Raw genomic sequence first — 12,264 nt, 5'->3', positions numbered from 1 at the left:
TGACGTCAAGGTAAACCCGTTCCTGATTGGATAACACGCCGTGACTTCATTGGGACAAACATAGGGGCGGGGCCTGGGCGCTGGTCCTCCACGGTAAGCTCATTTCGCTGTAGTAAAATCTTTCCCCGTGTCCGTGTTTCTCACATAATTACACTTATAAATCGTGATGTTATGTCCTTTTTGACTCTTTACACGTGCCAGGAGACATGGCATGTGCCGTGATTCACCGGTAGTATCCTATCTGCACCTCGTGGATGACGTTAATGAAGTTAGCTTATGTGTGTGCACGTGTTCTGTGGTATGAGTCCTCTTTAAAGGTGACGTAAAGCCTTTATTATTGTACGGAAAAGCCGAGGTATGTTAGGTTTTTATCAAAACTGTCCAGTGTGCTAATATTCACCTAATTTCTTCAGGTTGCTAACTTTGCTAATGGGATAATTTCGCTCTAACACATGGGATACATGGGGTAGGGGGATTATTTGGTTCTTACTTGTATTACCATGGTTAATAGTACTGTATTATGAGTTTGGTGTTAAATAGAATCTTAAAAAAGTAATAAACTTTATTATAATTGCCCTTTAATAGTATGACACTGACTCTTGTTATTTGAGTAGATCTGGAGAAGTCTGTGCCATGTTCACCTGTTTTATTTTATCATTTCATCACATCAGTATGATCATTTATTGCATACTGTTGCCAGGAAACTCCAGAATATAATTTTACCTAGCCTAATACAGTTCTGTTGTCCATTCAAGATATCTGTCTGAATAATGAAATCATTCAGCGCACTTTTATATATTGTATTTTTAAACGTTACTTTGTTTTGTTCTTTCAGATGACAAAATGGTCTTCTGGTGCTCCAGAGTTCTGCGCTCCAGTTCATTGTTGAAGATCATGGTGTCCATACGGATCTGGAGGTGTGAAGTTCCATACTCCACAGTTGGTGCGTCACCAGGCCTTGGTCACACTCCTGTCATGCTCAAAGAAGTGCTGCATTACTTAGAGCTACAACCAGGGCAGGTAAGGCCTTTTCTAATATTTGACAATTTAATATTGTTGACAGACCAATGAAGTTAGGTCCATTGTCAGTGTAAGTTACAACTTCAAGTCAAATCTTAGTTTTTTGTTTTGAGGCTAAATCACACCAGTGAAATCAGATTGGCTGGATGGAAAGTTAGAAAGTCAAAGTAACGATTTGCAAATGTTTAAGTGCTATTTACATTTTATTTCCATTGTTTAACACCTTCGAACTCAAGTGTAGTGCATGCAGGAGGTGTTTTGAATATTTGGACTTTTTAAGTGCATCAGAACATAGCAAAATCCTTTTTAACATAGTTGAGTCTTGTATATTTTTGCATGCTTTAGGGGGATTTTATGTGAAGAATCAGCAGCTCATTTTATATAATTCCTCAAATTAACTGTTAAAAATTGTAAAACAGATTAAAAGGAAAGGAAATTAATGCTAAAGAGCAACGTAAAAGTATAATTTTTGATAAATATATTTTGCGATAGGTTGCTCCAACTAGTGCATACTGTTGTTGTGTTTTTGAGCAATGACACCAATCTATGTTCTTGAGTGATTGGTGGTCGGAGGGGGCAAAGGTCTGAAATGGATTAATATAATAAAATATGAGTATCCAAAAAGCTCAATATAAATAAAAGGCAAGTCATTTTTATCATACTGTACATCCACTTACCTTCTAAACATATGTACCCTGCAAGACATCATGCTTTCTATTTTTACCAGAAAATCAAAAACTTCCTACATGAACTAAACAAATCTAAATTAAGCCACAGACATATATGAACAGGACATGGTGATGACTATTGCTCAACGTATACTACCAGGGCAGATGGGAATGAGTCAAAAGCCTTCTGGTGTAGCAGGCATCTTAGGAGGAAAGTGATAACCCTCCGTATAATGCATGGTCAGGGCAGGTGGGGGCCATGGGTCAACAACTTAGTCAGGATTTGCGCCACTGTACGGCAGTTGGCAGGACACAGGGTACTGCGTCGCTCCTGTGTGAACTTTAGCAGCTCTAAACTCCTCCGCTGACCGCCCATTTGCCAACTGTCCCAACACAGCTTGCCAATCACATGCTATTAAAAACACTTTTAAAGATTTGGGCTACATTTTGTGTATTTTACAGCACAGTAAATGGAAATATGTGTACAATTCAATCAATGTAAGCTTAGTGTTGTTGCTTTTTAGCTGATGTTTCTACTGTCACACTTAATTGATCTTAGTCTAAAGTGCTGTCTAATAGGAATGGGAACATGCTCTGTCAGTCTTAGTCAAGCCATCTAATTTTTGACACTTCCATGTCACAGAGCTGCCATTTAAGCTGTCATAGTTATAGACGATAAGTGATGGTGTCAGCTGCAGACAGGCGACAGTGGCGTGAAGGAAAACCAACCTTTGACAGTGGACTACAATTCACCCACTGCACAATGTAGAAAAATAGTTTGGATGGCTATTGTTAAATAATCAGTACTACATAATTTTCCTCGTCAGTTGGATCAGAGGTAAATGAAAAGAGTACTTAATGTGATGATAGGTGTCAGAGCAATCGCCACACTTAAGCTAAAGTGTGTTAATGCAGGCTTTCAGTGGCCCATAGCCTCCCACACGCGGCGGCTGCCTGCAGATTTTCAGGTATAGTACTCATTTGTGTTTCGTAGAATCACTTACATCATGGCACTACAGTCACATTACGTGGTTATTCCTGTGTTATGGTTTTGGATTATATAAAACAGTGTTACAGGTTAAAGAGGCTGGCCTTATAATAACAACTACTACCACCTTCTACCATGGACAGTATAGGATATAACAAGTAAAATGTTATTATTTAACCTTATGTTTTTAAGTTCCAAAGCAGAGTCCAGTTTCCCTGATCAACTTCAAACATGCACAACTGAATCCTCCTGCTACTTGTAACTATAACTTAAACAAATTATTATTATTATTACTATCCATTCATTTTCAGACATTGTAAACTGTCCACATTTTCTTTTCCTTTATTTAATGATTATATTATTAAATTATTAAATGTTATACATTTAACCAGTATAACAGTATAGTGAAACAGTATAATTTCATGACTATACTGACTATACTGTATTGCAATTTGCCACTTGTACACTTTCTGTATGATAAGCCTCTTCCCCACTCCAGTTTTAGTGGTGCTTAAGTAAAAATACCACAGTGAAAAGGGGTGAAGCCTGCGGAGTCCTCCTCTGGCGCAGACTGCTTACGTTGGGGACCTCCTCTCCTTCAGATTAATGAGCCATCAGCTGAGAGTCCAGGGGAAAAACCCTGTGCAGCTGTACAGAAACAGGCTGCCTGCTCTTACAATGCAGCTCCAACACACTCCCCCTTGTGGAATTAATGAACGTGAAAGTGTTCAAGCCCACTTTTTTGGATCAATAGCTGAGTCTGTCCCTAGACAAGCTTTTCTTAACACAATTAGGCAAATTATTAGGGGTTAGACACCTCATTAGAATTAGTGCATAACTGCGCCCTGGTTACCTTTTGGTCATACACTTATCTGGATTGGACTAGCCAGCTAAGAGACCAGGTCCTCTTCACAATTAACTGATAAAGTTGCTTTATAATCAGATGGAGATATTGTGTAGTGTTCTTCTGACCTTAAGAGCTTCTTTTATATCTGTATTTGGGCAAGACCAATTTTACAAATTAGCATAAGAAACCCACAAAGTTATGGACCTTTTCTTGAGGAAATCTTTTCAAACTTGACCTGAGAGACATTCGATTTGTGACCCGTGTTCCACTACACAAAATTATATTCATTCACATACATTTATTGCAGTAATTAGAGAGGCGTTGTCAACCTGTTGTGCATTTTTTATGTTAATACCAAATGAGGTTGTGAGTTCAGTTCCTATTCTGCCTGAGTTCTATTCTGGCACTTGTTAGTTTTCCTGTACACTTCAGGCCGTACCCTCAAGTATCACCCGTCTAACTAAAAGTGAAAGTAAATGTACGTTTGTTATTTTATCTTTCCATCTGTTTGATCCCTGAAAGCTGTCTGCTTATTTTATACAAGCAATTTAGCTTTCAGTGTAATAGGAACAAAGATACTGCCAAATTGCTGATCTTGTTAGTATTGTCTATAACCGGTTGCATTTCTTATAATATTGTGAGCTACCCTGACATGAGAGGAATATATAACATAAATATAAATGCTCATTCAGTGCTGTTTTGTATGCTTGAGCAGATACTATTTCATCCTTAATAATGCAGTGTAAGTACATGTAACACATAGTACCTCCAACTCTTTGGTTTGTGATATATTATAACTTTGTCTCCCTGAAAAAGACTTTGCAAACCAAGGAAATCTAAAGCAAGCATGAATCACAGGTGTTGCCTCTCGTTAAGGCCCACTGCAGAGAACATGGTTAGGTGCTACTTTCTCCCCTTTTTGTGTGCCTTGTTATTTCGACTATTGGCTGGCTGTAATGTGGATGCTTGAAGAGCCACTCTCATCTGAGACTAGATGACCACGAAACACTCTTCCAGCTGCTACTTTGTTTTTCATTTTAGGATTTCAGACCCGACTAATAAAAGATGTGTGTGGTTCTTCAGATGTTTACAAATTAACATAACTTGGATTTTTCCTCGATTGAAAGAAATGCATTTTTTGGCGAGACTTACTGGAAGTGCAAAGGTAATTCTTCAGAGTCAGGAAGCAGTAGACTTTTATCTGACCGAACATGTCTCTTATTTGAGTGATAATGGGCTTTCCCTCTTTCATCTTCTTACCAGTACAGGTTGTACTAGCTTGTAAAGGAAGACAATGCCAGGGTTAATATGATCTTGTCTTTTTATATTTGTTTAAAGTTTTACAGCTGGAGTTGGGCCGGGTAAAACTTTGGCGTGACCTGCCTGTTGCTTCATTCATAAAGTTATTAATATTAAAAGTACATATTAAATGTGGTTAACAGATGTAGGTCATAGGTGCGAGCAGGATAGTGATAGTGGCTGTGGTTCCTTGTCCAGCCTCCTCCAAGTGTAGCGCTGTTGTGAATACAGTCAAAGGGGTAATCTGATCTTGTCTCTTCAAATTAGTTAAAAGCCTTGCAGTTGGTCATGCAGCTGATGTCAGGAGGAATGGACGATATGAGATCATATCTTGCATATTGTTGCTATATGGTGTTCTGCGTGGTGCACCGTGGGATTAGGGCAAATAAAATGTTAAACTCTTTTGTATAGAGGTAAAACTTGCAGTCATAATGCGTAATAATATTAAAGGTACATTTCTTTACTATTCTAGATATTTTCTGGTGTATTTTTATTATTGTAAAGTTTCACATTACACTATTCCCATTTATAATTATTATTTATTTGACCATTTCAAAGCAAATGTCAGTGTGTTCTACTACGAGTTTGTTTATGTCTTGACAAAGTTATTTTTTCTTTTTATTTCTCTTGACACTCCTTTTTTGGGAGCACTGAGTAGTGAAAGAGGAGGCTGGTAAATAATTGATCTTTGTAATTAAACACTCCAGCCAGGGATGCTGGGGCTGATTGACGGCCAGATATTAGGCCCTTGTCTCGTAAGGTTGCAAGTTTAGTCTGAGGTTATCAGTGGCCCCAAGTCTTTCTCCCTCCCTGCCTCATTACTTTCATGAGTAGAGCATTTCATAGTGGGGCAGTGGGAGTGGGGGGTGTGGTGTGAAGACAGTCTGGGACTTCATTAGACAAATGGGGTGCCTCACAGACCGCCAAGTTGTTTGGCCATGGCACAGACAACCTTTTGTGGGTGCCTTACCACACCTTCATGTTTTGGACTATTGTTTTGTGAGCTTTTATTAGCTTTAGTTACAAACCAAGAGGTGTTCTCACAAACTAAACTAATAAATATGTGTCAGCATGTGTAGTGTTCTGCAAGGCTTGTAAAATATTTTTAATATTGCAGCAGCCAGGACTAACCGCTGCATATTTTCAAGCTGAAACTCTGTAATTGCTGTTGACAAGCTAGTGTTAAAAAGTCCTATTTTCTGCAAACAAGAAGACATCAAAATGAACATGTAACTGTTGGCAGCAGCTAAACTACATTTACAGATGTAACATTAAGACTAATGAAAGCGGAAACCTTTGTTGCACTCACTGTTTAGCTGCAGTTTCTCAGACCTGGAGGTAAGAGCTAATTGGTTCACAGATTTAATTGTTTTTCTTTCAGTGGCATTAACAGCACCTCTGGTATTTTCAAAACAAAGCAATGGATTTCTTGAGTACAGGAGGGATTATAGCTTAGGTATGGGACAAGATGGAACGATACCTGCGATTGTTTCCACGAGAATGAAATAAGACAAAGAGATGGTATAATATCAATATTAAATACCACAAATGTCTTTCGTTAACAGACATTTCAGTTTATCACATTTGCAAAACCTATTACAAAATCATGATGCATCCAAAAGTGCACAAAAATAGACAGTTAAATAAACAAAGCTCATCGCAGTTGTGCCAATCAGTGTGTTGTCATTTGCAGTTATGTCCTTTTGATCAATCTTCACCAACTCCATAAACCGAACATGAACCAGTTTAGAAACGCTTGTGCTGCTTTTGCATCAGTTTACTCAAGACGTCTTGTTTTACAATGTAACAATTACTGAAACTGTACAACCCTTTGCACACAACAGCCATCTAATATTGTTCAATTTGGGGTGGAATAAAATGCATGTTCGGGCTGCGATACAATTACTGTGGGTTTTATTACAATATTTACATTGGGCGGTGTGTGAGTGTGGATATGCTAATGAGATGCATGCCCTGTGGACAGCTGGATTGAGATGACTCATTGCTGCAACACATCTTCAGTTGGTGTTTGTGAGCTCTAAATGCACTATCCCTTCTTTGTTCAGAAGATACGCAGCTACTGTGTCATTTTCTTTTATGCAGTTTATGTTTTTGCTGATTAATCCGTCCTATTAAATATGTGTAAAACTTAACAACATTCAGCATTTAAAACTGGCATCTTAACTAAAGGCAAAACTGGAAATCCTTGAACAAGCACTGCTCAAAATGCAACATGCTTATGGCACGGAGGAAAACCTAAATATGACCATTAATATTACATACAAATGATGATGCTCTTGTTTGTAGTTGTTCTCTTCATAAACAGTTACAGTGAGTAAATAAATATTGCATTTGCTCTTTTACAGTACTGATCTGGCTCAATATGTGTCCCTGCATAATAATGTCTTTTTTGTTTTATTTCAGAGCTGGTTGATTTGCTTGCTCTGACCTTATCTGTGCTACAGGCGTTATCTATATTCGCCGCACCGTTGAGTGGAAGTGCTGTTGTTCTCAGCTGGAGTGCTCCCACTTCGAGCTCGCTCTGTTTCCCCACTAATTTGGCAGGGGAGGGCTTGTCCGCCCGACACTACATGACACCACTGACCTAAACCAGGAACACAAGTTTCCTGCTCCATTCTCACCGTTTCTACTCCTCTAGCTCCACAGTTTAATCAGACCACTGCTTTCCCTGCTTTTATGCTCATAGTAGGCTCCAAACATTGATTTCTCTTAACTGTACAACCGTTTTAATTCATATACGGTACGTCATTGTAGAAGATAGAACTGCTCTTCTGTTGATTTATTAAACCTGCCTGATGGGATGCCTGTTTTTTATTGCAACAGCTATGACCCTAAGCTGAAGGCCTTATCACAGTTTTTCACAGAGAGGACATAGACAACTATCCACTCCACGCTTTAATATGAACTGTTGAGTTAGTGTCATCAAATTGAACGTATTCAGTGATCCTGGATTCCTCAAGACAGACTCCACACAGTAGGACTCTAGTGTCTTTATGCACGAGTTGTATTAAGCTCCAGTGGTCCTTTGCTTAGCTTTAGCATGACCTCTGACCACAGGAAGGAAAATAAAAGCTTGTCCATCAACCTGAGTAACCATTTTCAATTCGCAGTAGGTTAGTAACTGCTCTTTTCCTATTAACAGCGCTATATGTTAGTCCAAGCACAAAACCAGAGAGATTAGACGAGACCTCGGACCTCACGTGGACTTTACTACTGCACAAACAGAAGTCCAGTGAGGATTGTTTAATTTAAAATCAGCTGCGTTGAATATTGAAAAAGGAAAAGCATACACTTGTATTTTAATGATGGCGTTCACTGTCTCTCTTGTTTCAGTTCTTTTCATTTTGATTTCTCGATGGTGCGGTCTCTTCTGCAGTTATACGAGTGGTCAGTGTAAGGTGTGAGCAGTGTGGTCTGGCTGACACTGGCTCCAGCCTAATTGAACACCTTCTGAATATCTCTGTAAATTTTATCACCAGTAGAGACCATTTTTTCCAGATTTATTCAGCACGTATCTTCAACTTTATCGAACGTTCACATTTTTGAAAGCCAAGTGTCTGCTCCACCCTGAGTAGAATGTGAATGTTCCCCAAGTTAATAGATTCTTCTTCAATCACTTTCAAGAGACAGTTTTTGGTCAGTTAGTGAATCTATACTCCGGCTTCTGTTTAAATGTGAAAGTGAATGGTTGACTATTTAGACGCAGGGATGTCAAACTCAATTTCACCGAGAGACAATTTGCATAGATGTAAAAAAATATGACTGTGTAACTGCTACTGATAAACTGACATTTTAAGATGGTCATACATTTTAATTTACCTTGTCGCGGCCACGTAAAATGACATGGCGGGCCAGATTTCGGGCCAGGGCCTTGAGTTTGACTCATGTGGTTTAGAGTCACATTTCTGATCACTGTCCAGAGCCTTGAATGCACAATCCTTTTTACTTTTATGGGCTGTTACACTTGGGGTTTGTGGAAACTGCTGCACGAAATTCTGTCTAATTTTGTTTCCAGAATTACTTTATTTAACTTTGTGTTTTCATTAACGTCAAAGTGTACGATTGATGTCAGTATGCTTACGTTTTAACTTAATCTGGGATCTTTCTATGTGACGCTTAACTTCTGTTTGCTAAATCCTCCAATCACAAACTAATGTATCAAACACAGGGCAGCTGAGCAGAGGTCATCTTGATTCTCGGCTTAGTGCTCCCTCCGCCTTAAACCTGTTTCTCTTTTCTCTTTGCTCAGTCTTGTCTGTTCCGTCCTTGTACTGGAACTGGAAGCTCTCCTCAAACGCCTCTGGATGTCTTGTGCCTATTACTGCGAGCCCACCATCAAGCCTTCATTTACCCCGGCCTGGCTTTGCACTCCCTAATGGACTTGGCCCTGTTCTGCCTTTGTCTTTCTTTAGTACCATGAAATTCACCTTGGGGAGGGAGAAAGCCCTATTCTCCGCCCCTCTTTACATTTTGTGAATATAGTTACAAGATGCCACCCTCTCTTTTCAGTTTTACTCGTGTTTTCTCGCGGGCTTTATATAGTTTGTATTGTTTCCTTTGCGCACTTTATTGACTGCCGTGTCACACTTAGGGGAAATACTACGAAGCAATGATGCGTGTAGTCATTTTGAATAGATCCTCCGCATCATATTTGACCTTATTTCCAGCTTCCTGCTAAAACAAAGATGCTTTCAAATGGCACTTTGACACAATTTTTATATTTTAAAGGAAGCATATATTAATTTAATGCACTATTATTCACACACCTTCCAAGTTAACATCGCTTACATATGTTATTTGGCCAAATTGAGCTATAATCCATGACGTTAAACAGCAAAAGGTCAGTGTGGGATTAATTGCTTCCTGTGGCTATATATTAATCATGATATATTTAGCTTCACTATGATCTTATGCAAGGCTTATGAGGGTTTTATCACCGGAAAGATTTTCAATTTGGGACAGATTAAAGCATGCTAGTACATGTGGGATATTTTTTATGTGTCATGAAACGGAAATGCTGCTAAAATGTTGCTAAAGTGACTCAATTGTGCATCTATTGGTTAGGAAAGAAAAAGCTGCTTTTATACTAAGTGCTGTCCTTCACCTTTGACCATAATATTCCTCTTAAAACCTGACACACACACGTTTTTCAGTCTTAAATGATGATTAAACGTGTGAGGAAAAAGTGCAGACCGCAGACAAAGAGAATCGGGTGTGATTTTTGCAGCGGGAAATGGCAGAAAAGAGACTGCGCACTCCCAAACTACTCGCTTTGAAACTCTAAAATGTCCCAAATATTAGAGCATTGTACTTATAGTTTAGATGCAAGTCAAAAGTGTGTTATTACTAGTTGTTAACGCACAGAAAACTAGCGATAAACTACACAGGAAGTAAGAGTCGTTTCACCCTGATCCGATGTGCGTGGATGTAAACAGACACACGTGAGGATCTACTCTCGTCCTTTTACTTTTAAAGAACCTTTCAAACTGGATTAATGGATTAAGAGCTCTTTTTTTGGGCCGGGTGTCGTGATTTGTTGAGGACAGATTCTAATGGATAATATGGATGAGAATGCTGCCGTTTAACTTTACAACTTTACGACTTTACGAGAGGTGAGTCACAAAGTCACCTAATTATTTTCGCTGTTTCCTGTTTGTATCTTACGCCTCTGCGTCCGTCGCTCCCTCTGCCCCTGATGCTCTGTTTTATCGGCCGGTGCAGGGGTGGGGATGTTGGGTCATGCCTTCCCGAAGTCAAGGAGAACTAAATCAGGACCTAAATGATCCTTTTAATGTGTGGCAGGGTTAAATATATGACACACTTTCCATTTGCAGAGACCTGAAGTAGTGAGGAGCATTATACACACAAACACACACACACACAAACCCCCTCCTCCTGCTTTAATTTCCACCCCCAGACAGTTTGAAACATTAATTTGATTATCATGAATGACTTCCTCCCACAGAGTTAGGGCCTCTCCTATCTTTAGAGTCTAGTCTGTCAGTAATTGGCAGTAAGTTTTCATTGATATATTCTTTCTATATTGTTAAAGTCAGATGTTAAAGTTGCCTCATGCTAATTACCAGGTGTTGATTCTTATTGATTCCTTGTATTTCAGGTCAGTGGGGTGAAGGCTTGCATCCATCAAAGGGATTTTATAAGAAATTAAATGAAAAGTGCATTCACGGTCTAGTTTTGCCATGAGATTAAAATTTCAGACTTTTTTTTAACAGTTTTGATATGAGCTGAACTTTTCCTCCAAACCAAAGGATTGGCTTTAGACCTGTTGATTTAAAAAAACAACAACAAAAAAACAAGTTTATCACTGACAATTTGAAAAAAAGGATCTAAATTTGATCAGTTGCGCAGCTGGAGGATAAAACTATGGTGCATGTTTTTTAGGTTCATAGATTAAACCCGGGATTCTTTCAGTGTCTTCCATGAACCAAAAACATGCACAATAAACGGATTAAACCATTAAACCCATGCATACACGGGCAGAACGTGCAAACTGAAAGAACGAAAGGGCTGGGAATCAAACGCAGGACCTTCTAACTGTGAGGTGATTCTGCCTTTATAAAGATGCTGTTTTTGACCGTTTCCTCGTTGATTTAATTACTATTTTCTCTCCTTGCAGTTTCTAAACAATCTTGCTCTTGTTAAAACACATTTTCACTTCTTTGTTGGGTCTTTGCAGAGAGAAATGTAGCTCAGTAAATCTTCAAACCTGAGAGACAAAAACAGACAGTTTGGCTGAGGGTGGGGTGTGATGACTCATGCACACTCTGCTGAGGTCCCTCCCTTCCCATCCTTTTAGAGTGTCCAATCACTTCAGAATCACATCCACAACTCCTTTCCCTCTGCATAAGTCTGGGTTTGCAAGTTTCACGTCGAGAAGATGATGCCGGGACATAGTATTGTATAGGTGCGCATTAACAGTGTTTTTTATCAGCACTGCGGTACCTAGAGGTGGGCAAGACTGACAAAAATGAGAACGTCAGGGGTAATTTTTGGAAATATTTCGGCAATTTGTAAGAAACGTGTTTGTATATATCTTTAATTGTTAGTTAAGGTTCGAACAAAACGTGAAAGGAGTGTAAAAAAAAAGCAAAAATATCACTGTTTACCACGGTTTGAATGGGGAATTTTGAAGAGTTTTTTTTACATTTCAAAACAACACTCACAATATTAGATGATTTCATTGTCTACCTCTATTATTTTTGCATATACTAATATATTTCTACACTAAAATTCCAAACTCTATTGTGATTTAAGTAAAAACCTATGCTATACACCCCATCGTAATTTTGTTTGTTGTATTTTTTATGTGTCATACCACTTAGAAATTCAAACTTTCTCTTGAATCAATAGCTAGTTTTGTACACGTTTTAGTATCTGTGAGTATCTGGGTATATATTTTC

At 38.8% G+C, this 12,264-nt stretch overlaps 1 protein-coding gene across 1 annotated transcript in view; it reads left to right on the top strand.

The window, feature by feature from the left end:
- Nucleotides 1–68: 68 nt before the first annotated feature.
- The window catches only part of mettl15 (methyltransferase like 15), a 39,483-nt gene continuing 27,287 nt past the window's right edge, over nucleotides 69–12,264 (top strand). Inside the window, exons 1-2 of the mRNA XM_033986349.2 lie at nucleotides 69–93; nucleotides 836–1,020. Of these exons, the coding sequence (XP_033842240.2) occupies nucleotides 844–1,020 (177 nt within the window). The 5' untranslated portion in view covers nucleotides 69–93; nucleotides 836–843. The remainder of the gene's footprint in view (nucleotides 94–835; nucleotides 1,021–12,264) is intronic.

Source organism: Periophthalmus magnuspinnatus, chromosome 3 (assembly GCF_009829125.3).
Source record: "Periophthalmus magnuspinnatus isolate fPerMag1 chromosome 3, fPerMag1.2.pri, whole genome shotgun sequence".
Lineage (NCBI taxonomy): Eukaryota > Metazoa > Chordata > Actinopteri > Gobiiformes > Gobiidae > Periophthalmus > Periophthalmus magnuspinnatus.
The sequence above is the reverse complement of the archived record's forward strand: the minus strand, read 5'-3'. Positions and strand labels throughout refer to the sequence as shown.